General features: G+C 43.3%; 1 protein-coding gene across 1 annotated transcript in view; it reads right to left on the bottom strand.

Annotated features, from left to right (window-relative positions):
• The window catches only part of LOC142748945 (A disintegrin and metalloproteinase with thrombospondin motifs 2-like), a 911491-nt gene that overhangs the window by 173855 nt on the left and 709936 nt on the right, over nucleotides 1–27700 (bottom strand). The window contains exons 14-15 of the mRNA XM_075856370.1: nucleotides 9625–9748; nucleotides 3968–4048 (exon numbers count right to left, since the gene is read on the bottom strand). Coding sequence (XP_075712485.1) covers nucleotides 3968–4048; nucleotides 9625–9748 — 205 coding nt within the window. The remainder of the gene's footprint in view (nucleotides 1–3967; nucleotides 4049–9624; nucleotides 9749–27700) is intronic.

Genomic DNA, 27700 nt, shown 5'->3' with positions numbered 1-27700 from the left:
CTGTCAGCAGAGTAATCTAACAGTGAAGCGCACTCGCGCTAATTGTTTACTAGTAAACTAGTTTAACCCTATGGGGGGGTCACGGAAGACTAGACCAGAGAGCAGTTACTCCCTCCGAGGGACCAGGTCTAACCCCATAAATCCAACAGTAACGTATGAAACAGGAGAATGCAATGACATCAAGGAGAAAGAGTAACATTGGTATAGATATTCAATTACATCAGCAACCGTAGCATATTCACCCATTGGATGTTGATAGAGGAGCATAAATGAAAAGTCAGTGATCCCGGGGTCGTCTCGTCGGTGTGGTGGGTCTGCGACGTAGGCGTTGTGGTCTCGGAGAGGATGCTCGTTCAGGAGCAATCCTCAGATCCCAAGAGGCGGCAAATGACGGCGGGGCCGGAGGCTCTCGGAAGAAACCTTCCCAGGCAGGGAGGTACATCCGCGGCAGTTCCAATTCTTGTAAAAAAGTAGGAAGTTCTTCCGGTACAGCAAGGCTTGCCATCGTGTTACCCCATTTTACGTGGAGAGCAAAAGGAAATCCCCATCTGTACGGAATGTTCAGAGACTGAAGGACCGATAATAGTGGTTTCAAAAGTGCGCTTTGTCGCAGGGTTCGCCGCGAAAGATCTGGAAACAGTGAGATCGTTGCTCCGTCTAAGTCAATGGTCGGAAGAGCTCTTGCCTGCTGCATAATCTCCTCTTTGACTGCGAAGTAATGGATACAGCAAATTACGTCCCGGTTTCTGCTGGGATCATTACTACGTGCTCTGAGCGCTCGATGGGCTCAATCAATTTCGATGTGGTACTCCACAGGTTTCTTCATGAGGCCATGGAAGATTCCTCTAACGGTGGGAAGGAGGTCAGCCGTGCGTGTCGCTTCTGGGAGGCTGCGCACTCGGATGTTATTCCTTCTATTTCTATTCTCCAGGTCGTCTTGTTGTGATGCCAGAAATCGTTGTTGCGCGGCTTGGTTCTCAGTGACTCTTTCCAACTCCTGTACGGATTGTGAGATATGGCTTTTAAACTCCTCCAATTCTTCGACCCGGGCATGCAGCGCCGTGACATCACTTTGTACACTTTGAAGATATTGACGCCAAGCTGCTTTAAGGTCTGCAGCTAAGAGAGACATGTCGTTCTTTGTGGGTAGGAGGGCAAGTAGTGCTTGTAGCTCCGGGTGTCCCCCGCAGGGTATTCGCTGCCTCATCAGGAGGGGCAACCCCGGCATGGATCTCACTCCCATGACCGTTTTAGGTGGCCAGTGACAGCGAGGATCACGGCCCGATTCCCAGACAGGTAAGGGGGCAGCATCCACACAAGAAAAACCCCTCTCTCTACTAATGTCTGGTAGGTTGCTTGGCCGGGGTGCATACAGCGATTTCTTCGCCGGTGGGCTCAGGACCCTGTCGGCATCTCCTGGGTGTATCGAGGAGTGTAGCGGGCTAACAGGAGGAGAAGGCAGCACATACTGCACAGAGGAGTGTGCAGGTGAGGTTGCCACGTGCTCCGGTGGCAGGGGAGCTGTAACTGCCACCACCCAGCCTCGCTGTCCCGTGGGCTGGTGATGGTGCTGATCCCGCTCTCCTTCCCCCGTTTCTGAGGGCTGAGCGTCGGGACAGGGGTCTTGGGCCGACTCACCCTCCACCGAGGTTGCCTCTGGGTCCGGCTCCATTTCCGGACGAGGCGCCTCCGCCTCTGCCTCATGGTCCGAGCAAGATGGCGCCTGCAGGCCTGCTAACCCGGCGCCTTCTTCGTCCGGATCTGCCAGCTCTTGGAGCAGCTGAAAAAAGTTGCGGATGGGTACGTCCGATGTGCCCGGTGTCTGCAGGCATTTAAGAGAGCTACGGGTCTTAGCTTTCCCCATTTAAGCGGTGTAATCTCCCGTTATTCACGGACCTGGTCTGGAGCTCTCTTTAGGTGCGTCCGCTCACCAGTGTGCCTAGCCACGCTCCCCCTCTCTGTGTTTTTTATATATTCTGAAAACTCTTTTAATCCAAGGTGTTTTCATTTTACGGGTAACTTTCAGACACTGCTTACGTTTTTGTACCAAGTTTGTATTGCAATACTGGGAACAATTTCCTTTCCCCTACATAAACAAGTTTCAGACTACAGGATTGCTCACCTTATAAATGCGATACATAACTACTGACCTATCTGAAGGTAAAAAGTCAAATAACAGTGAGGGTATGTGCACACGCTAGCTTCCTTTTACGTCTGAAAAGACAGACTGTTTTCAGGAGAAAACAGCTGCGTCGTTTCAGACGTAAAAGCTCCTCCTCGCATTATGCGAGGCGTCTTTGACGCCCGTAATCTTGAGCTGTTCTTCATTTACTTCAATAAAAAATGGCTCAAATTACGTTTCAAAGAAGTGTCCTGCACTTCTTTGACGAGGCAGTCATTTTACACGTCGTCGTTTGACAGCTGTCAAATGACGACGCGTAAATTACTGGTCGTCGGCACAGTACGTCGGCAAACCCATTCAAATGAATGGGCAGATGTTTGCCGACGTATTGTAGCCGTATTTTCAGGCGTAAATCGAGGCATAATACGCCTCGTTTACGCCTGAAAATAGGTCGTGTGAACCCAGCCTAACAGTACTTTAACTTACCCTCTTGTATTACATTGAAAATAGGATTTAAAGGAAAAAGGAATTTAAATTTATTTTCAAATAATTGCCAGATTATTTAGTGGCTAAAATGAATGACTCCCATGATGATATATACAGTAAATTATCTTAATTGTGGATTTCCCTAGATTTCATATAACCAGCACCGTATTTACATCTCAATAGCCAATAGGCACAGAATGTCTGACACATTACACTTGGCCAATCAAGTATGCTACACTTTAAAGAAGTACTCTGGGATTTTTTTTTTTTATCTTGGCCCCTGCTTGGAGTGTACATCTGCTAAAAGGTAGGGCAGGTAATCGTCTTGCCAGGTACTTTATTGCTAAACTACCTTCTCCATTTCGTTAAACCATTAGGGAGCATGATGCGCAATGTTTAGTTGTCCGAATACTGCTGCATCAGCAATGTGGACCGGAAGTCTCTTTCACTATGCATACCTATAAGGCTGGATTCACACGAGCATGTTCGGTCTGTGTAGGATGGAACACATTTTGGTCGCAAGTCCCAGACCGAGAACACTGGAGGGAGCCGGGCTCCTAGCATCATAGTTATGTACGACGCTAGGAGTCCCTGCCTCTCCGTGGAACTACTGTCCCATACTGAAACATGATTACAGTATGGGACAGTTGCCCCGCAGCGAGGCAGGGACTCCTAGCGTTGTACATAACTATGATGCTAGGAGCCCGGCTCCCTGCAGTGTGCTCGGTCTGGGACTTGTGGCCGAAATACATTCCAAATCTTTACGGACCGAGCATGCTCGTGTGAATCCAGCTTAAAACTCACATTGACCGTCTCATAGGAATGCATAGTGAAAGTGACTTCCAGTCCACACAGCAGGCTTGGTAGGATTCGAATAGTAGTAGCGTGGGTTAAGTGACATACGGATGTACCCATCTCTATCTTGACTGTGATAACTTGCTGCAGCGTGATATCACACAACAAAAGCCATTGAAAAAATCAAGAAAAAGGATCTTGCCACTGTGTATATAACGCGTTAAATGTCAAGGTAAAGACGGCTACATCTGTAACAGTGTCCTGGAACGGAAAATATAGTGTAGCATTAAAGGACCCGGTAAAAAGATTACCTGCCCTACCTTTTACCAGATGTAATTTCCAAACGGGGGCCAAGATCGACTTTTTTTTTAGATAAGTTTTCCTTTTAGTCATGTGTGGATTTACAATGTTCATAGGTGTATTTATATGGAAATTTTTCGTTTGACAGGCACCTTCTCCCCAGGGCCTTCTATAAGCATGTGCCTATAGGTAGATCGAGCTCAATATATACAGTAACACAATTTAGAACTAAAGTTTGCTCTGCAAATCTGCCATGCTACTCACCAAGATGGTGGGCAGATGAATCTGTTTCTTGAATAAGCAAATGCCGAGCTCCAGCTGGAATTTCAAATATTCTTATATAACCTGTTAGGAAAGAAGAATTTTTTTTAAAGATGATACTAGTTCTAAGACATTTTAATTAGACATTACTATAAACATGACAAAAATCGAATATTAATAAAAATAAACAATTGCCTAATTGCAGGTTAAAAGGGTATTCCTAGAATTTTGTCAGAAATACTGAAAATGGGAATACCCCTTTAACCCAGGCCCTATTAGGCGGAGCGATTATTGTACGAATTTTCGTATAATCATTTGAATATAAGAGATAATCGCCAAGTGTAAACTACAAACAATAAATCATTGGGTTTCCGCAGATCGGCAACATCTACCTGAGTTAAAGATTATGATCCCTTGGTCTACTCTTCCAGTGGTTAGCAGTTCATAGATATGGTGTTGGCGAACTAATAACGATCGCAGTAATGACTGAACAGCAAAAATCTTTAGCAATTCTTGTCACATGTAATAAACTATCTTTTGAACGCAATTGACTCGCTAAGCCATCATTCGTTGGTCGTTAATGAAAGAACATCTGCCCCCTAATAGAATCCTTAACGACCAGGCCTATTTTAGCCTTAGGGTATGTTCACACGCTAGCTGTCATTTACGGCTGAAATGACAGACTGTTTTCAGAAGAAAACAGCTGCGTCGTTTCAGCCGTAAATGCAGCTCCTCGTAATATACGAGGCGTCTGTGACGCTCGTATATCTTGAGCTGCTCTTCATTGAGTTCAATGAAGAACGGCTCAAATTACGTTGCAAAGAAGTGCCCTGCACTTCTTTGCCAAGGCAGTCAATTTACGCGTCGTCGTTTGACAGCTGTCAAACGACGACGCGTAAATTACAGGTCGTCTGCACAATACGTCGGCAAACCCATTCAAATGAATGGGCAGATGTTTGCCGACGTATTGTAGCCCTATTTTCAGGAGTAAAACGAGGCATAATACGAATGAAAATAGGTCGTGTGAACCCAGCCTTAATGAGCAAGCATTCTTTTTATCTCTTTCATTGTCGCATTACAAGAGTCATAACTTTTCTACTTTTTCATCGACATACCCATTTGATGGTTTGTTTTCGCAGAATGAGCTACATTTTTTAATGCCACCATTTTTGGGTACATATAATACACTATATGGACAAAAGTATCGGGGCAGACATATACATTATAACTACAGGAGCTTTTATGACATCCCATTCTCAATCCATAGGAACTAATATGGATTTGCTCCCCCTTTTGCAGCTAAAACAGCTTCCAATCTTCTAGGAAGACTTTCTACAAGATTTTGGAGTGTTTCTATGGAAAATCGTGCCCAGTCCTCCAGAAGAGCATTTGTGAGGTCAGACACTGATGTTGGACGAGAGGCTTGGCTCACAATCTCCATTCTAGTTCATACCAAATTTGTTAGATGGGGTTGAGGTCAGGGCTCTGTGCGGGCTAATGAAGTTCTTCCACACCAAACTCACCAAACCATGCCTTTATTGACCTTGCTTTATGCACTAGGACACAGTGGAACAGAAAAGGGCCTTACCACAAAGTTGGAAGCATACAATTGTCCAAAATGTCTTGGTATCCTGAAGCATTAAAATTTCCCTTCACTTAACCCCTTAGTGACCACCAGTATGCCTTTTCACGTTGGTCACTAAGGGGCCTTAGGCTAGGCCGACGCCTTTTCACGTTGGCCCAGTCTAAGTCCTGTACGAGTGTCCCGTGCAGGCTGGAGCCGGTGCTCTGCTGTCTGGTGACAGCTGGGCTCCTGCTCCAACACCCGCGATCGAAGTTTACTTTAACCTGTTAAATGCCGCCGTCAATAGCGACCGCGGCATTTAACTTGTTTACAGAGGGAGTGCGGGTCTCCGATGGGGTGTCATGGCAGCCGGGGGCTTGATTAAAGCCCCCAGGTCTGCCCTGGACAAATGCCTCTTAGGACGCGCCGGAGGCACGTCCTAATAGATTGCCTGTCAGATTTACACTGACAGGCAATAATGCTCTGGTATAAGAAGTATACCAAAGCATTATAGCAGCGATCTGAAGATCGCACAGTAAAGTCCCCTAGTGGGACTAATAAAATAAGTAATAAATGTGAAATAAAGATTAATAATAAAAATGACAGTAAAAAAATCAAATAAAACCATTTTTTTCCATAAAAAGCGGTTTTATTTAGTAAAAGTCTAAAAAATAAATAAAAGTACACATATATGGTATCGCCGCGACTGTAATGACTCAATTAAAAAAGTTAATATGTAATTTAAACCGCAAGGTGAACACCGTAAAAAAAAAAACGCAAAACACAATGGCGAAATTGCAATTTTTTTCCATCGCCCCCCAAAAAAGTCATAATAAAAATGAATCTATAAGTCCCAATCACCCCAAAACAGTACCAATCAAAACTACGTCTCGTCCCGCAAAAAAACAAGCTCAAAAAATCACTACATTGATGTAAAAATAAAAAAGTTACTGCTCTTGGAAAGCAACGATGCAAAACAAATAATTTTAGTTCAAAAGTGTTTTTATTGTGCAAAAGTCGTAAAACATAAAAAAACCTCTACATATGTGGTATCGCCGTAATCGTACCGACCCATAGAATAAAGATAACATGTTATTTATGCCACACAGTGAACGGCGTCAATTTAAAAACGCATAGAACAATGGCGGAATTTCAGTTTTTTTTTATAATCCCCGCAAAAAAAGTTAATAAAAGTTAATAAAAAAATGATATGTACCCAAAAATGGTGCTATTAAAAAGTACAACTAATCCCGCAAAAACAAGTCGTCATACAGCTATGTAGACGAAAAAAATAAAAAAGTTAAAGCTCTTTGAATGCGACTATAGAAAAACAAATAAAATAGCTTGGTCATTAGGGCCTAAAATAGGCTGGTCACTAAGGGATTAAACTAAAGGGCTTTTGATTATGTAAGGATTGCATGCAGTTGCTCGCTCATGAAAACCCATGCCAAGAAGCTCCCACCGCAGTTTTTGTGCGGATGTGAATGCCAGAGGAGTTTACATCCCTGCAGTTATTGAGTAAGCAAAGCGTTGGTGACTTTTATGCACTATGTGCCTCAGCCCTAGGCAAACCTGCTCTGTAACGTTATGTGGTCTGCCACTTTGGGGGCAGCGTTGCGGTGGTTTCTAAATGCTTCTACTTTGCAATAATACCACTCAGGCTGGGTTCACACGACCTATTTTCAGTCGTAAACGAGGCGTATTATGCCTCGATTTACGCCTGAAAATACGGCTACAATACGTCGGCAAACATCTGCCCATTCATTTGAATGGGTTTGCCGACGTACTGTGCCGACGACCAGTAATTTACTCGTTGTCGTTTGACAGCTGCCAAATGACGACATGTAAAATGACTGCCTCGTCAAAGAAGTGCAGGACACTTCTTTGAAACGTAATTTGAGCCGTTCTTCATTGAATTCAATTCATAATGCGAGGAGGAGCTTTTACGTCTGAAACGACGCAGCTGTAACGACGCAGCTGTTTTCTCCTGAAAAGAGTCTGTAATTTCAGACGTAAAAGCCAGCCAGCGTGTGCACATACCCTCACAGTAGATGGTGGAATAGCTAGGAGGCAAGAAATGTAATTAACTGAGTTGTTACAATGGTATCCTATTACAATACCGAGCTCGAATTCAGCGAACTCTTTGGAATGACCCATTCTTTCACAAATGTTTGTAAAGTCGACTGCATGGCTAGATGCTTGATTTTATAAACCTGTGGAAATGGGACTGAATGAAACACCTGAATTCAATGATTAAGAGCTCTGTCCACATACTTTTGTGCTATAGTGTATATTGATTAACTTTTTGGGGAGGAAATTGCAAAAGACAGCTATTCCAGCATTGTTTTTCAAGTTTTAAATTTACATCGTTCACTATGCAAAGTTAATAACATATTACCTTTATTGTATGGGTCGGTACGATTAAGGTAAGAAAAAAATATGCATTTATTTTATAAGTTTTACTACTGTTGCACAATAAAAAAAAACACTTTTCATCCAAAATTATTATTTTTTGCATCGCAATTCCGTCAATTCTGTTATATTTTGCACGCATTTAAATGTATTCAATTTATTGCTCGGGTTATTAAGATCATGGCGATACCAACGATGTGTATTTTTATTTCGTTTTTTTTTACACTTTAACAAAATAAATCAATTTTTTTTATGGAAAAAGTGGTTTTATTATTAAAAAGTGTAAAAAAACTAAATGTCTGACATGGTATAATAGGCATACAGTCATGGCAGGCCTGGGGTCCTTTCCTAGGTCCCCGGGTGCCATAAAAACCCATTGGCATCTGGCAAACACAGGGCACCGATGGGTAACAGACGGAGCTTCCCTGCTCTGTCAAACTACTGCTATTTGACCACAGAATGTAAGGGGTTAAATGGCCATCTCTGGGACCCGCACCTATCTCAAGAACAGGGGTTTGCCGATACCATTCCTGCATGGTGAGGCAGCTGCTGCATCCAGAAGGTGAAGGTGTTTGGGTTCCGGAAACAGTTTATTTCACTGACCTACGCTGTTTGAAGAGAATGGGAGTTACTGAAAGCACTGTGGTACCGGAATACCATTACTGCAGTGGCTGCCTCACCAGGTAGGAACAAGGTTGTGGGACCCCCATTCTTGAGATAGGTGCGGGTCCCATAGGTGGGGCCCGTATCTATCAGACATTTATAATATATCCTATGGAAATGCCATAAATGTTTCTCATGAAACAACCCCTTTAAGTCTAAAAATTATATTTATTAGTCGACCATTTTAGCCACCATCTTAAACCATGCAGGGCAGATTTTCATCTGCTGTAAGAAAGTAATTAGGGTTTCCATTAAATGACTGTAAGCAGAGGTCTTGAAAACCATGAGAAATTGATACAAAAATATATATATATATATATATATATATATAAATAATGCATAACTAATTAACATGGAATAAATAACATTTATCCTCTAAAACTGGAAAAGCCCTCTATACCCCTATATCTTACATGTTGCATAGTTATATAGTTGATATGTTTAGACACAGGTCCATCAAGTCTAACCTATAATTCTACTGTGTTGATCTAGGTAAAGGGAATAAAAAAACATTAAGGGCAGATGCCAAATGCCTAATTAAAAATTCCTCCCCGACTCCAAATACGGCAATCAGAATAAATCCCTGGAACAACATCTAATCCCCAGAATCTAGTGCTCATAAGTTATAATATTATATTTGTCAAGGCCCTCCTTGAACTTGTTCAGAGAATCAACCATCACAATATCCTGTGACAGAGAGTTCTATAGTCTCTCTGCTCTCACAGTAAAGAATCCCCGTCTGTGACGGTGATGAAACCTTTTCTCCTCTAGACATAGAGGATTCCCCCTTGTCCTTGTTATAGGCTAAGTGTAAAAAGATCATTAGAAAGATCTCTATACTGTCCAGTTATATATTTGTACATTGTAATTAGATTGCCCCTAAGCCGTATTTTTTTTCTAAACTGAATAGCCCCAAGTTTGATAACCTTTCTTGGTACCGCAATTCCCCCAATATATTTACATCATAAGTTTAATTAATGAGTAGATATGCATTTACAGTACAACATTACATTGAGTTTACCTTGCTTCTTGGGCGTTCTTGAAAATGTTCCTTTGACAATTTTGCAATGTGAGTTATCGCCATCACAAACTCCACACTTGTCTTCCTTTTTTGATGACCCAATCACTTTTTCACAACCGACTTTCTGTATAAAAGTATAAATAATGTCACTTACAATGCCCTCAGCACTCAGCAGAAACAACGATAATGCAATTGTAATATAAACAGTGCTGTGAAAAATACTATGCCATTCGGTTAATAGTACCCAACACAGAATACAATGGACCCATAGCTCTGAGTCCACTGTATTCATGAGGGGAGTCCTACCCCCACCTCTTCCCGCTTTCTTCAATTTTTTGTGTGCAATTTGGTCTAAAAGTGCAGCCGACCTGTCCCTATAATATGCTACCCTCGAATAGGACAGTAAATTATAGAGACATATCCTCTTTAATTGTTTCAGATCTTCCAACTAAATAAAATATACAGTATAATATAGTGTGAAACACAACTACTGTCTTATCAGAAGCGAAGGATATCTCCCTCCCTCATAATTTTACACTATAAGGACAAGTAAGACAGAGATGATTATTTCACTTACAGCAAGGATAGAAAAATTATAAATTGCAAGCTAATAAATCATCAGTGAGAAGACTATCCGGTAACTGCCACATGTTCTGAGCCAAATGAGCCTCAGTAGGGGTAGCCTGAATTCTCATTTAAACCCTGGTAATAAAAAAAAAAAGAAGAGAAAAAGGGTACGTTTACAATTCAGATTTTGTGGTGTTTAACCCCTTCAGGACTGAGCCTGTTTTGGCCTTCAGGACGAAGCCGATTTTTCAAATCTGACATGTGTCACTTTATGTGGTAATAACTCCGGAATGCTTTTACCTATCCAAGCGATTCTGAGATTGTTTTCTCGTGACATATTGTACTTTAGGTTAGTGAAAAAAATTTGGTTGATAAATTCAATATTTATTTGTAAAAAACACCAAGATTTGGAGAAAATTTGCAAAAATTAGCATTTTTCTAAATTTAAATGTATCTGCTTGTAAAACAGATAGTAATACCACACAAAATAGTTACCAGTTTATATTTCCTATATGTCTACTTTAGTTTGGCATCATTTTTTGAACATTCTTTTATTTTTCTAGGACGTTACAAGACTTAGAACTTTAGCAGCGATTTCTCATATTTTCAAGAAAATTTCAAAAGGCAATTTTTACAAGGACCAGTTCAGTTCTGAAGTGGCTTTGAGGGCTTTATATATTTAGAAAGTCCCCATAAATCACCCCATTTTGAAAACTGCACCCTCAAAGTATTCAAAACAGCATTCAGAAAGTGTATTAACCCTTTAGGCGTTTCACAGGAATTAAAGCAATGTAGAGGTGAAAGTTACAAATTTCATTTTTTTTTTTTACAAAAGTCATTTTTTCTATACCACAGAAGGTTTTACCAGAGAAATGTAACTTATTATTTATTGCCCAGATTCTGCAGTTTTTAGAAATACCCCACATGTGGCCCTAGTGCGCTAATTTACTGAAATACAGGACTCAGAAGCAAAGGAGCACCTAGTGGATTTTGGGGCCTAATTTTTTTTTGCATATATTTTAGGTACCATGTCAGGTTTGAAGAGGTCTTGTGGGGCCAAAACCATAAAGACCCCCAAAAGTGACCTTATTTTGGAAACTACACCCCTCAGGAAATTTACCTAGGGGTATAGTCAGCATTTTGAACCCACAGTTTTTTTGCTAAATTTATTTGAATTAGTTTGTGAAGATGAAAATCTACTTTATTTCTGAAAAAAGGTAGAAATTTTAAATTTTTTCAAGGAATAAAAGAGAAAAAACACCCCAACATATGTAAAGCAATTTCTCCTGATTATAGCAATACCCCATATGTGGTAATAAACTGCTGTTTGGACCCACAGCAGGACTCAGAAGGGAAAGAGCACCATTTGGATTTTGAAATTCTGATTTTGCTGGAATAGTTTTCAGTGCCATGTCGCGTTTGAAATGCACTGGAGGGAACAAAATAGTGGAAACCCCTGGAAAGTGACCCCATTTTGGAAACTACACTCATCAAGGAATTTTTCTAGGGGTAAAGTTAGCATTTTGACCCCACGGTTGTTTTGCTGAATTCATTGGAATTATTCTGTAAAGGTAAAAATTGACTTTTTTTCTGAAAAAAGGTAGCCATTTTTAATTTTTACAAGGAATAAATGAGAAATAGCACCCCAACATTTGTAAAACAATTTCTCCCGATTACGGAAATACCCCATATGTGGTAATAAACTGCTGTTTGGACCCACAGCAAGGCTTAGAAGGGAAGGAGCGCTATTTGGCTTTTGGAGCTCAAATTTAGCTGAAATGGTTTTTGGGTGCCATGACGCATTTGCAAAGCCCCTGAGAGGCCAAAACAGTGGAAACCCCCCAAAAGTGGAAATTATACCACTTAAAGAATCTATCTTTTGACATAGTGAGCATTTAGACCCCACAAGTATTTTGCAGGATTTATTAGAATTAGGCCGTGAAAATGAATATCAACATTTCTTTTACTAAAATGTTGCATTTTTTCAATTTCACACAGGATAAAGGAGAAAAAAGCTGCCCAACATTTGTAAAGCAATTTCTCCCGAGTACGGCAATACCCCACGTGTGGTCATAAATGGTTTTTCATTAGAAAGTAATTAACCCTTTCTGGACTGATCCATTTTTATTTTTTTCCTCCCCGCGTTCCAAGAGCCACAACTTTTTTTATTTTTTAGTCAATAGAGCGGTATGAGGGCTTATTTATTGAGGGACGAGCGGTCGTTTTTATTGGTACCATTTTTTGGTACATACAACTTTTTGAGCACTTTTTATTACATTTTTTGGTAGAACCAAGGTGACAAAAAAAACAGCGATTTTGCCGTTTTAAATTCTTTATTTTTCACGTGAGACGCGCCATACATCACCCCCCACAGTAAGACATGCTATGTCGTGGTGCGCGAAGGGGTTAATGTGCAGCGGATGGTGCAGAGTGAAAATTACAATTTTCCACTCATATGCCATTTTAGTGCACTACATGTTATGCCCAGTTTGTGCCACTGAAGACAAATACTTCATAAAATATTAACCGGGTTCTCCCAGGTGTGGCGATGCCATATCTGTGGATGTAAATTGGTGTTTAGGCACGCTGCAGGGCTCAGAAGGGAGGGAGGGGCATTTGGCTTTTGGGGCGCAGATGTAGCTTGGTAGTAGTTCTGTTTGGGGTTTTACTGGTGTTTCAGTTTATAATGTGGGGGTATATGTAAGCTGTGCGGAGAACATCAGGGTATATGTTATCTGTGCGGGGCACATCAGGGTATAATAAGAGGGTATAATAATGCAGTAAATAAATAATAATCCGCAGATGTGTGGCCAGTGTCGCACTGATAAATGTCGCCCGATCTTATCTGCTTTTGGAACACTCTGCACATTTTGCATCGCCATATTCTGAGAGCCAGAACTTTTTTTATTTTTTGTCCACCGGAGCTGTGTGAGGGTTTATTCATTGTGGGACAATCTGTAGTTTTCATTGGTACCATTTTGGGGTACCAGAAATTTTTGGGATCACGTTTTATTCCATTTTTTGGCAAGCAAGGTGACCAAAAACCATCAATTCTGACAATGTTTTTTATTAGTTTTTTTATGGTTTTCACCCTATGCTATAAATTACCATTTTACTTTATTCTGCGGGTCGGTACGATTACGGCGATACCATATGTATATAATTTTTTTATGTTTTGCAGCGTTTGTGCAATAAAATCACTTATTTATAAAATAAATTATTCTTTGTGTCACCATATTCTGAGAGCGATAACTTTTTTATTTTTCAGTCAAAAAAGATGTGTAAGGGCTTGTTTTTTGCGGGACGAGATGTAGTTTGTATTGGTACCATTTTGGCGTACATGCGACTTTTTTATCACTTTTTATTGTATATTTTGAGAGGGTTGGTAACCAAAAAATTGTGATTCGGGCACTGTTTTTCGTTTATTTTTTTCGCGGTGTTCACCTTGCGGGAAAAATAATATTACAGTTTTATAGTTGGGGTCGTTACAAACGCGGTGATATCAAATATGTGTACTTTTTTTAACGTGTTAATTTTTTTCCTATAATATAAGACTTATTATAGGAAAAAAAGCATTCTTTGTTTATGTCACTTCTAACTTTTATTTTTACACTTTTTAAAAACATTATTATCTTTTTTTTACTTTTTTTACTTTTCCCACTAGGGGACACTTAGACTTGCAGCTCTGGTCGCTGCTGGAACACATTACACTACACACGTAGTGTAATGTATTCTAACTGTCATTGTGACGTAACAGTCACACTGACAGGAAGCATCGGAGGACCGGCCAGAGGCTGCTCCTCCGAGGCTTCCGTACATGGCAACCCGGAGGTCATTGTCTGGCCTCTGGTTGCCATGATAAGGATCACCAGCCCCCGCAAATGCATGTGGGGGGCTGCCGATCCGCTGTAAACCTCTTCGATGTGGTGATCGCAATCGACCACCGCATCGAAGGGGTTAATTGCCGATTTCAGTGGCGACAGGCCGCTGATCGGCAACGGGGAGAGCAGGGCAGACACCCTGCACAGTTAACCGCCGCTGCGGTGTAGCGCCGCGCGGCGATTAACTGTTAAAGCGCGGACGTAACTGCACGCCCAGGTGCGCAAACTTACTGCTCACCTGGACGTGCTCACCTGGACGTGCGGGAAGGGGTTATTTTCTGTAATTTTCACAAAATTGTGGCAAAAAAACGCTGCAGTTTATTGTGGCAAAAAAATGCTGTGGTTTCGAAAAGCATTTTTTTTCTAAACCGCAGTTTTACTGCAGAAATGTTACATAGGTCGCAGAAAAAGACTGCACTCTGTTTGGGGCAATTGGTATCAGTTGGATATAGTATACTTGATTAATTGTGGGAGAAGTATAGTTACTTGATTTATGTATGAATTGGCAATAATGGCTGCTTAACATTGTATTATGGTATTAAATAAACAAAACTCTGATTGATTGTACCCTTTGGGTAATGGGTTTAACTTTCTTTGTCTAGAGGAGTGGTCCCCAACCAGCGGCTTGGGAGCCACATGTGGCTTGCAACCCCCCCCCCCCCCCCCGTGTGGCTCGCCATAGGAAAGCTGAGTTAACACAAAATGCCCTTGCTACAATATGACATCCACCATCCACATTAACAATATTACAGACATATCCTATCCCTAAAAAAGTGCCAATTTGGGTGGTGGCATACCAGTGTGTTATGAAATATTAGACTATTAGACTAACAGCCGGGAACAGCGATATTCCTGGACTTTTAACCCCTCAAATGCTGCGATCAATCGCGGCTGCAGCATCTGAGGCATTATAGAGAGTTGGGCGCCCCCCTCCGACAGCTCGTTGGCGCCCACACACCGCGATCGGGGAGTGCCGGTGGTTGTCATGGCACCCCGGGGGTCTAATGAAGGCCCCGGGTCTGCCTTTTGTCTGCCTCTGTTAAGCCGTGTCTCTGGCATGACTTAACAGAAGCCTGTAAAAATGACGATATACTGCCATACACTAGTATGGCAGTATATTGTACCAGCGATCTGACGATCGCTGGTTCAAGTCCCCTAGAGGGACAAATAGAAAATGGTGTAAAAAAAAAAAAAATTTAATAAAGTTATTAGTAGTGAAAAAAAATTATAATTTAAAGCCTTTGCCCATTTTTCCTCTAAAGTAAAGTAAAAAATGTAAAAATAAACAAAATCGCTATCGCTGCATCTGTAAAAGTCTGAACTATTACAATATACCATTATTTAACTCGCACAGTGAACGCAGTAAATAACAAAAAAATTTAACCGCCAAAATCACTGTTTTTTGGTCACCTTAGCTCAAAAAAACAAATGTAATAAAAAGTGATCAAAAAGTTGTACATACCAAAAATCGGTACCAATAAAAACAACAGCTCGTCCCGCGAAAAATAAGCCATCACACCCCTCAATCCACGGAAAAATAAAAAAGTTATGGCTCTCTTTTTAAAAGTAGCAAAATATAAAGAAACCTATATAAATTTGGTATCACCGTAATCGTATTGAGCCGCAGAATAAAGTTGTCATTTTTATCGCATGGTGAAAGCCGTAAAAACAAAAAAAAAAATGTAGGAATCGCAGTGTTTTCCAATTTCAACCTGCAAAGAATTTTTTTCCAGTTTCCCAGTACATTATATGGTACTTTAAACTACATTAGAAACTACAACTCCTCCCGTAAATAATAAGCCCTCACACCGCTCCATTGACTGAAAAACCAAAAAGTTATGGCTCTTTGAACGCCATAACGGGGAGTGAAAAACGAAAATGAAAAAATTTAAAATGGCTCGGTCGTTAAGGGGTTAATAAGGTCATGGTTGTATGCGTCCGAATTTAATAGTAATAGCAATGACATGAATTAGGTACTTGGGAAATTACATCTTACAATAATGCCTTTAGATCAATCCTAGAGTCTGGAATTGCCCTTTTCCTCTGCTGAAATTCTAGACGTATTAACCCCTTAGTGACCACCAATACGCCTTTTTACGTTGGTCACTAAGGGGCCTTAGGCTAGGCTGACGCCTTTTCCCGTTCACCTAGTCTAAGTCCTGCACGGGTCTCCCGTGCAGGCTGGAGCCGGGGCTCTGCTGTCTGATGACAGCTGAGCTCCTGCTCCAACGCCCGCGATCGAAGTTTACTTAGATCGCGGCCGTTTAACCCGTTAAATGCCGCCGTCAATAGCGACCGCGGCATTTAACTTTGTTTACAGAGTGAGTGAGTTCCCCCTGTCACCCATCGGCGGCCCGCAAATGCCATCGCGGGTCTCCGATGGGGTGTCATGGCAGCCGGGGGCTTGATAAAAACCCCCAGGTCTGCCCTGGACATATGCCTGTTAGGACGCGCCGGAGGCATGCCCTAACAGATTGCCTGTCAGATTTACACTGACAGGCAATAATGCTCTGGTATACGAAGTATACCAAAGCATTATAGCAGCGATCTGAAGATCGCACAGTAAAGTCCCCTAGTGGGACTAATGAAATAAATAATAAATGTGAAATAAAGATTAATAATAAAAGTTACCGTAAAAAAATAAATAAAACCATTTTTTTCCATAAAAAGTTGTTTTATTTAGTAAAAGTGTAAAAAATAAAATAAAAGTACACATATATGGTATTGCCGCGACCGTAATGACTCCATTAATAAAGTTAATATGTAATTTAAACCGCAAGGTGAACACCGTAAAAAAAAAAACGCAAAAAACAATGGCGAAATTGCAATTTTTTTCCATTGCCCCCCAAAAAAGTCATAATAAAAATCAATCAATAAGTCCCATGCACCCCAAAACAGTACCAATCAAAACTACGTCTCGTCCCGCAGAAAACAAGCCCAAAAAATCAACAACATTGATGGAAAAATAAAAAAGTTACGGCTCTTGGAAAGCAACGATGCAAAAACAAATCATTTTAGTTCAAAAGTGTCTTTATTGTGCAAAAGTAGTAAAACATAAAAAACCTCTACATATGTGGTATCACCGTAATCGTACCGACCCATAGAATAAAGGTAACATATTATTTACGTCGCATAGTGAATGGCGTCAATTTAAAAACGCATAGAACAATGGTGGAATTTCAGTTTTTTTTTTTTTATAATACCCCCAAATAAAGTTAATAAAAGTTAATAAAAAAATTATATGTACCCAAAAATGGTGCTATTAAAAAGTACAACTAATCCCGCAAAAAATAAGTCCTAATACAGCTATGTAGATGAAAAAATAAAAAAGTTATAGCTCTTTGAATGCGACTATAGAAAAACGAATAAAATAGCTTGGTCATTAGGGCCTAAAATGGACTGGTCACTAAGGGGTTAAAATCCATGCCAAGAAATAAAGCCTAGAGCCCAGATGGGCTCCCCATGTAATTTTATGTTAAATACGTGGATATATTGGTTCCAGAGTTATTGGAAGTCTTCAATTCTGCATTTGAGCAGGGCTCCCTCATGAATTCTATAAAAGATGCAGTTGACCCAGCCACGTATAGACCAATATCTCTGTTAAACTCGGACTATAAGGTACTGGCAAATGTGCTTGCGAACAGATTGTAAAAGCCCTATTCACACGACAGGGATCCTTGGCTGTGTGACGGCCATTCTTTAAATGGCCGTCGCACGGCCGCAGTGGGAACAATAGAACCCAAATGGGGCTATTCACCTATTTTACTGTATAAAAATGGAGCATGCCCTATTTCGGGACGATCTCCCGGACGCACGGCTCCCATAGAAGTTTCTAGGCCCGAGTAAAGCACGGCTGCCACTTGGATGTGATCTGAGTGACGGCCGTGCTTTCTGCTGCTCGCTCTCTTCTCCTCCTCTTCACAGTGCGAAGTAGGAGATTTTTTTGCTCCCTGTATGGGCGGAATCCCGGGAATTCCACTTCAAAAGAAGTTTCAGACTTCACCATCCATATATGGACAGTGACATCAGGGACTTCTCCTGGAGAGGTCCCCTAAGGGCTTATTCAGACGAACGTAAAATACGCGCGTGCAACGCGCGTGATTTTCACGTGCGTTGCCCGTAGCTATATTAGACAATGGGGCCGTGCAGACATGGCAGCGTTTTTTGCGCAGCGTTGCTCCGTTGCAAAAAACTCACGACATGTCCGTTGATTCAGCGTTTTCAACGCATCACGCACCCATTGAAGTCAATGGGTGCGTGAAAACCACGCATGTCGCACGGAAGCACTTCCGTGCGAACTGCGTGTTTGCGCAACAGCTGTCAAAAGGATGAATGTAAACAGAAAAGCACCACGTGCTTTTCTGTTTCCGAACATCCAAACGGAGTGTCTTTGCGATTAGCGAACCCCGACAACCGAAGCTAACTTCACCGGGTTCGGCCAAACTCGTTTTGGCCGAACCCGGCAAACAAAATTCCGGTCCGCGACGTCGGGGGACATTCACTGTGCATGGTGCTGAAAGAGTTAAACTGTTTCAGCACCATGGACAGTGACTTGCGATCCCAAAATACATGAACCTGTAAAAAAAAACGAAGTTCTAACTTACCGATTACTCCTGTCTCCTTCCTGCAGTTCGACCTCCCGGGATGACACTTCAGTTCAAGTGACAGCTCCAGCCAATCACAGGCTGCAGCGGTCACTTGGACTGCCGCGTCATCCAGGGAGGTGGGGCTCGATGTCAAGAGAGGCGCGTCACCAAGGACGCGTCACCAAGGACGCGTCACCAAGGCAACGGCCGGGAAGTTCTTGGTAAGTAGGAACTTTATCTTTTTTTTAACAGGTTTTTCGCTGTTGTGTTCGGCATTCACTGTCGAGGGTGCTGAAAGATTTAGCTCTTTCAGCACCTTGGACAGTGACGGGCGTCGACAAGCCTCATCTCTATGATGCCGGCTGCGCGAAAATCACGCAGCCGCGCATCAGACACGGATGACACACGCAGCTGTCAAATAGTGTTTGCGCGCGCAAAACGCTGCGTTGTTTGCGCGCGCAAAAACGCAACGCTCGTGTGAATCCGGCCTAATCCTGATACGGACAATGGCCGGAAACTCTGCTCCAGGAGAAGTCCCTGACTTCACTGTCCACATATGGACAGTGATGTCAGGGACGTGAAGCGGTATCTCCGGCCACAGCTGTCCCTGACACAGCCGTGGCCGGTGATTCCGCTTCAGGAAAAGTCACTGTCCATATATGGACTGTGAAGTCAGTGACTTCTCCTGGAGCGAAATCACCGACCGACGGGCCGCTGTGGCCGGGGATTCCGCTTCATTTTTTTCTGTAATATAGAAGGTTTTACCAAAGAAACGCAACTCAATATTTATTGCCCAGATTCTGCAGTTTTTAGAAATATCCCACATGCGGCCCTAATCTGCTACTGAACTGAAGCACAGGCCTCAGAATAAAAGGAGCACCTAAAGGATTTGGGGGCCTTCTTTTTATTATTTTAGGCACCATGTCAGGTTTGAAGAGGTCTTGTGATGCCAAAACAAAAGGAAACACCCCAAAAAATAACCCATTTTGGAGGGCGAAGCCTAACCGCATGCCGGATGGGAGTTTGAGATTTAAACTCCTCTCTACTTGTGCCACAGTTAGCCATTACCAGAGAGCTGTAGCCATCTTTAACTTGATTCTGATAACTTGCTGCAGCGTGATATCACACAACAAAAGCCATTGAAAAGGGATTTAAAAAGTAAAGATAAGGGATCTAGCCATTGTTTATATAATCAGTTAAAAGTCAAGTTAAAGACGGCTACATCTGTACAACCACAACGATGGTCCGGGTCAACAGGGACAAAAGCCGACAAACCCCAGGAACCCGTAAACACCAAAGGGAACTTGACACATTTTTTAGAAAGACACTTGCGGCCTCTCTGGGGCGCATTTCCGAGATGCCGGAGGTTCGCGCCACTGACTCAGAGCAGGGAGAGGATTTGGACCGCAGCATGCACGACTCAGACACAGAACTAGCGGTCTCAGGTGGGGCGCCGATTACAAGATCTTTTCTCCAGAAAGCCCTAACACAAACTATGGCCCTGGTTTACAGCAACTGGCTGACATAAAATCAGATAATAAACATATAGGCAACAGAGTGGAAGCCTTGGAGCTAGTTCAAAGCACCTCAATGGCCTTCTCAGCAGCCTTAGCAGCTTGCAACACAAGCCATCAGCTACACCTGAATCAATCACTCCTTGTAGAGGTGGTGATTGCAAGAGTCCACCGTGCATTACGCCCCCAGCCGAAAACTGACAAAAGGCTGAGGGATGTCATATGTGGCCTCCTAAGCTATGTCAATACAGCAGCCATTTTAATCAAAGCAAGGGAGAACTCCCTGGTTATCTATGAAGGTCCACAAATCAGCCTTTTCCAGGATTTGTCCGCCTCTACAGTGGCTAAATGACTTAAGCTAAAACCACTGCTGGACTTACTTAAATCAAAGAAATTGATCTACCGTTGGCTGTATCCTTTCGGACTTGCCATCCTGAAAGATGGAAAACAAATTACTATTAGGTCCCTTGATGACCTGAACCGCACTTGAGAACTTCTTCAGCTGTCACCGATCGACAACCCTTCCTGGATGCCCTTAGATGCCACAGTTGACCTTCCTCAGCTTCCGATTCCGGAAACCTGGCACACCATCATCACCGAAAAATAAGAACCAGATCAACAAAGCGACGCCAACTTGATTGCTTAGAACCTTAACTGGGTTTCGATCTAAACTCTCTGTTCACTTACGTTGATTGGAGGACTGAAGTGAATCCTATCCCCTGAACTGTAAGTTAATTTCTTTCTGGTTGGCTTCCATGTGAAGCGAAGATCTTACTGTTCTTTATGTCAATCTATATTCACCAGAGGGTGTACCATTACTACTGTACTCAGGGGATGGAACACCCCACTACATCCTCTAACCCCATATTGGGTCATTTACAGACCCTGTTGTTTTTCTAGTTGCGGTCTGCAGCACCACAGTTGTCCCGATCAGAACCTTTGCTCTCCCCCCATTAATTATTTCTATCTGCATCACATTAATAACGTAATGATGCTGTACTGTATCTCCTTCCTGTATGTTCTTACCTTATGTATTTATTAGTTTTGTACTGTTACCCCATTGTTTTCAGGATACCTCATGATATGTCCTAGTTCCATGTCTCAGTACTGTAGCAATGTCCTCACATAACACTGCCACTATCAGAATCTCCTCATTTAATGTTAAAGGTTTTAATGCCCCTAACAAGTGTAGCCAGATTATTTCACTACTTAGGAAAGAAGGTTCAAACCTTATATTTTGTTAGGAAACCCACTTTAGGAAAAACTGTATACCCAAATTTATACATTCTAAATATCCCAACTGGTTCCACCGTTGCCAACTTACGTCAGCCTGTAAAGGAGTCCACATTGCATTCCATAAGAATATACCTTTTTCTTATGTAGAATCACTAACAGACTTGGAAGGCAGGTTAATTTTTCTAAAAGTCAAGATCAAAAATACTCTGGTTACGTTGTGTAATTTGTATGCCACAAATTAGGATGAAACTACTGATGTAGCCATCTTTATGTTGACTCTAATAACTTGCAGCGTGATATCACACAACAAAAACCATTGAAAAGACATTGAAAAAGTCAAGATAAAGGATCTAGCCATTTATTGATTTAATGTAATGTTAATGTGCATTTAATGCGTTAAAAGTCAAGATAAAGACAGCTATGTCTATACTTGGATATTAAATAAGTTAAGATCCTTTAAATTGTTTATAGAAGGAATCATAGTAGGTGGTGATATTAATGTGACTTTAGATCCTTTGTTGGATTCTTCAGTAAGGAAATCTGCGGTCTCGTTGAGATCCATTGCAAGAATTAGGAGAGCATTTTCTGAGGTTCTCTTCTCCTTGTGTCCGCCTTCCGCTTCATGCGGTCGACCGCCAGCAGGATGGAGGATCGAGTCTGCTACCAGATCTGCAGTAAGTCCCCTAAAGCCGTGTCAGCAGCTGGTACCTCGGACGTAACAGGGACCGGGAGAGGAATTTGTGGGTGTTGGCCATAGACAATAAAGAACGGTGTCTTCTGTGTGGACTCGCTGGTGTGATTATTGTAAGACAACTCAGCCCACGGTAGCAACTACACCCAGTCATCATGTTGCTTGGAGATGAAGTGGCGTAGGTAGTTCTCCAAGATCTTATTGATCCTCTTTACCTGACCATTGGACTGAGGATGGTAGGCTGAGGAAAAGTCCAACTTTATACCTAGGAGTCCGCAGAGGGCTCTCCAAAACTTCGAGGTGAACTGAACCCCCCGATTAGATACAATATGCTGCGGCAAGCCGTGCAGGCGGAAGATGTGTTGGATGAACAGCTTGGCCAGCTGAGGAGCAGAAGGAAGACCAGTCAGAGGAACGAAGTGGGCCATCTTTGAAGCATCCGGCAGAGAGGCAGGTCAGTAATAAAGTCCATAGCTATATGCTGCCATGGAGCATTGGGCACAGGCAATGGCTGGAGCAGGCCAGCATGTCTGGAGTGAGCGACCTTGTTGGCTGCACATACTGAACAGGAAGGAACAAGGTTCGTAATGTCCTTGGGCAGCGTGGGCCACCAGAAATGACGAGCAATCAGATCCAGGGTCTTATGGGCCCCTGCGTGACTTGCCAGTCTAGAGGAGTGTCTCCAGCGGAGGATTCTTCCACGGTCAGCCGGGCGCACAAAAGTCCTCCCTGGAGGAATGTCCCCAACTTGCAGGGGATTGACAGATACAATGCAAGACGGATAAATAATGTTCTGTGGAATTTCCATGGTGTCTTCTGTCTCGAAAGACCTGGACAAGGCATCGGCCCTCACATTCTTGTCGGCCGGGCGATAATGGAGCTCAACCCAGTAAAGAACAGTGACCACCTGGCCTGACGAGGGTTCAGCCGTTGGGCCGTCTGAAGATAGGTGAGGTTCTTATGGTCTGTAAAAATCAGGATGGGATGAGCTGCACCCTCTAGTAGATGTCTCCACTCCTCCAGAGTCAATTTGATGGCCAGTAACTCCCGATCCCTAATCGAGTAGTTGCGTTCTGTGGAAGAGAAGAGCTTAGAAAAATATCCACATACCATTGACTTGCCCTTGGAGCCTCTCTGGAACAGGAGTGCATCAGCACCGACAGAAAATGCGTCCACCTCCAACGAGAACTGTAGAGAGACATCTGGATGATGGAGGCTGACATGAAGGCACTCTTCAGGCTATTGAATGCGGACTCTGCCTCAGGAGTCCACACCTTGGCATTCATGCCCTTCTTAGTGAAGTTAGAGATAGGAGAAATCAGCGAGAAGAAGTTTGGAATAAACGGTCTGTAAATATTGGCGAATCCCAGAAAGCGCTGTATGGTCCTCAAGCCTTGAGGGCGTGGTCACTCCAGGACAGACTTTACCTTTTCAGGATCGATCTCGAGACCTCGATTTGAGACGATGTAGCCCAGGAAGGGTAGAGCATATTTTTCAACCACGCACTTCTCCAACTTAGCGTACAGACGATTCTCCCTTAACCGCAGCAAAACTTGACGGACATGTCTCTGATGCGTCATAGGATCTGGAGAAAAAAAATCAAGATATCATCAAGATAGACTACTACACAAACATAGAAGTCACGGAAAATGTCATTAACGAACTCCTGGAAGACTGCGGGAGCACAGGGCATTACTAGATATTCATAGTGTCCATCACAGGTGTTAAATGCAGTCTTCCATTTGATACCCTGGTAAATGCGGACTATGTTGTAAGCCCCACGCAGGTCTAGTTTTGAAAAAATCTTGGCACCACGTATACGATCAAACAGTTCTGAGATTAGTGGCAAAGGATATTTGTTTTTCACCGTGATCTGGTTGAGACCTCGATAGCCAATACAAGGACGGAAAGAACCATCCTTTTTGACGAAAAAGTACCCGGCTCCTCCTCCCGGGGAGGAAGACTTCCGTATGAAGCCCCTCTCCAAGTTCTCCTTCACATAGGTGGACATGGACAGAGTCTCAGGCAAGGAGGAGAGAGGATATACCCTACCACGGGGAAGGGATGCACCAGGAATCAGCTCGATAGGGCAGTCATACGCCCGGTGTGGAGGCAATGTCTGCGCCTCCCTCTTGCTGAAGACGTCCGAAAATGCAGCATAATGACCCAGCAATCCTGCCAATGACCGAGGCAGCGAAGGCTGAGCCGAACTAATCTGTACCAGGCATCGGCTTTGACATTCAGGGCCCCACTGGAGAACCTCCCCAGAATTCTAGTCCAGGACTGGGGCATGTAGTCGGAGCCAAGGCAGGCCCAGCAACACAGGGTTAACGGCTTTGGATAGGACATAGAACGACAGACGTTCGGAGTGAAGAGCCCCTACTTGGAGCCTCAGCGGCTTGGTCATAGCTATAATTGGGTCTGGCAGAGGAAGTCCATTTACTGATGCAACCGTCAACGGCCTCTCCAGGGGGGTGGTGGGTAATTGAAGAAGATCCACCAGGTCTCTACGGATGAAATTAGCAGCGGATCCAGAGTGCAGATACGCAGAGACCTGATGCGTTCTCTCGCCAGACACTATGGTCACGGATATGGACAATTTAGATGGAAGTCCTTTCTTACCCAAGGTTGTCTCTCCTAGCAACCCTAGACTTTGGGATGTTTGGGGACACAGACGCACAAGATGGCCACCAAGGCCGCAATATAGACAGAGTCCCGAAGTGCGTCTGCGTTGTCTCTCCTGGGTGGATAGCTTACACTGGTCCATCATCACAGACTCCTTAGGAGGATCGACATATGAGGACAGCAGGGGTTGTTGCAAAGTAGGAGCCAGACTAGGAAGGCCTCCCTCCCAATGAACCTCTTGGAGGCGTTCTCGGATCTGCATATCAATCCGGGCGGACAGAAGGATGAGGTCATCCAGGGTAGACGGCAGATCTCGGGCGGCAAGTTCGTCCTTAATTTTAAGAGACAGTCAATGCCAGAATGCAGCCACCAGGGCCTCATTGTTCCATAACAGTTCTCCCGCCAGGGTGCGGAAGTGGATGGCGTACTCGCTCACGGAGGTGTCTCCTTGGCGTAGGTTAATCAAGGAAGCCACTGCAGATGAGACCCGTCCAGGCTCCTCAAACACCATGCATCCGGAGGAAGCCCTGAAAGTCACGGGTCTCTGGTCCTTGTCTCTCCCAGATAGGGTTCGCCCATGCATGAGCCTTGCCAGTGAGGAGACAGATGATGAAAGCGACCCCTGTGTTATCAGATAAAAATGTCCTAGTATACAGGCTGAAGTGGATCTGGCACTGGTTAAAAAATCTACGACAGGTACCTGCGTCTCCGTCATAGCGGTCAGGAAGCGGCAAAGAAAAACGCGGGTCAACACTGCCAGGTGGTTTAGTCTGAGGATCAACAGTGCCAGGAGGTGTAGTAGGAGGAACGACAGCTTGTGCCTCCTGCCGACGTGCGAGAATGTTCAAGGCCTGGAGGAGTTGGTCCTGTCGAGACCGGAGGTCTAGTATATCCGCCCGCATCTCCTGTGACGTCGTCATGGTCTTGAATCGACCAGGCCTGAGCGTACTGTCACGTTGAGTTCGTGGACCCACTGGGCCGTACCCTCTTGGCAGTATGGCAGCTGGCCAACATGGCGTAGGTTAAAGTCTATAGTTCGTAATGGGTACCCGTGGCAGCTCGGACAGTAGCAAGGCAGGCGCGGCTGGGAGTAGGCAGCAGACAGACGTCAGACGTGGTGAAGCAGGACAGGCACACACAGCACAGCACAACTTTGGCTCAGCACGGCATTTGACCAGGATAGCACGGGATACAGGTAACAGGATCAGGAACACACTAAGAGACCATTGCATAGAAAAACATAGGGTATGACAACGACGCTCAGGCATCGAAGGAAGGGGCTGAACCCCTCTTATAGTCCAGGGCACTCATGGGCTAATACTCCATTAAACTCTGGTGCGTGCGCTGCCCCTTTAAGAGCGGGCATGAGCGTGCACACGCAACCTACGGGATCCGGCCGAGGTGAGTGGAAGTGATCGCTGGCGTCTCCTGAGGAGGAGACTGGGGCCAGCGCTCACTGACCCATGGCTGCGGTCAACAGGAGGAGATTGAACCTGACGGCCCACAGCCACGGACATGACCGCTATCTTGGGTAGGCAGAAAGAATGTTCTAAAAACCTACATTATGCCTATAATTTTATTTGTCTTGTCTATGGTTCCTATCAAGCTACCCCTAACATTTTTTAAAGAAATACACAAATTATTCTCTAGATTTCTGTGGAAACACAATCGCCCTAGACCTGCGTTCTCTCTCTTGACTTTACCCAGAAGCAGCGGTGGACTAGGCATACCAGATGTCCGATTATATTACAAAGCTATTCATTGACGTCTATGGTTGGATCTGATTCATGCCACCCCTAGATCCTTGAGTGCTGAGGTAGAAATGTATTTTCTTTGACCAGACAGAATCCATTATTTATGGATTTCGAACACTACTAACCAACTTAATTCTTCGCTAAGCAATGTCACACAAATGACTCCTATTGAGTGGCACAAAACTAAATCCCTAATGAATTGGGTCAGTGCCCCGTACTCACTGGCACCCTCAAGCATTATTCCATACACCCATCCATTGGACCCGAAATGTGTTGACCCCGATAACTTATGGAAGGAATGGTCTAAAATCCCTTTAACTCAATTACTCCCTCAAGCAAAGATTCATTCCCCATCCGAGTGGAATATGTTTTTAGGCAATCGCGCTTTGAGTCTCAGTCACCATGCTTACCTGAACAAACATTGTGACAACTTTCTCACTAAATTCTCCACGAAACAAGATCTCGATTGGTTTGAATGCTACATCCGAACGACTAAACGGATACCCAAATTACTCTCTAAGCTTTATCTTAAACTACTAACGTAAGAAAAGCCAATAAGGTCAAGATACATTTTATCATGGGAGAAAGAACTGGACATACACCTTTCAGACGCTGACACGAAATTCATACAAAATCCCTCTCACAGTTTTTCTAGGCGTACTCGCTTACAAGAAAACTCTTTCAAGCTTTTATGCCAGTTGTACAGGACACCTGAACTCCTGTATCACTTTAATCTGACAGACAACCAGCTATGCTGAAGGTGTAACTCGGCTACTGGTTCCTTATCCCATATATGGTGGCACTGCTCTTCCATAAAAAGCTTTGAAAAATATTGGAGTGTTACACTCTTCTCTAACGCCTGATATAGTAATGCTATCTAGACCATATACTTCATACTCTCCACCTAAAAAAAATCTATTGTCCCATTTGCTTTCAGCAGCTAAAACGTTAATTCCACTTCAATGGCTTAAGAAAAAATCCACCAACCTCTCAAATATGGCTCAAAAAATCTCAACAAACTTGCAGAATAGAAAAATTTTGCAATTGGGAATCTCACTCTCATCCCACCTTTTAAAAATCTGGCAACCCTGATTGCAATGGTGGAGTACTCAGACGGTGATTGCCTACTAATACTATCATATACTTTATAACTCATGGATTATATTTGTACATAATGTTTATCATATGTCCATCCATAATTTATTAAACTGAATAACTGAAC

The sequence above is a fragment of the Rhinoderma darwinii genome, chromosome 3 (genome assembly GCF_050947455.1).
Source record: "Rhinoderma darwinii isolate aRhiDar2 chromosome 3, aRhiDar2.hap1, whole genome shotgun sequence".
Classification (NCBI taxonomy): domain Eukaryota; kingdom Metazoa; phylum Chordata; class Amphibia; order Anura; family Rhinodermatidae; genus Rhinoderma; species Rhinoderma darwinii.
This window is presented reverse-complemented; position numbering and strand designations above follow the sequence as displayed.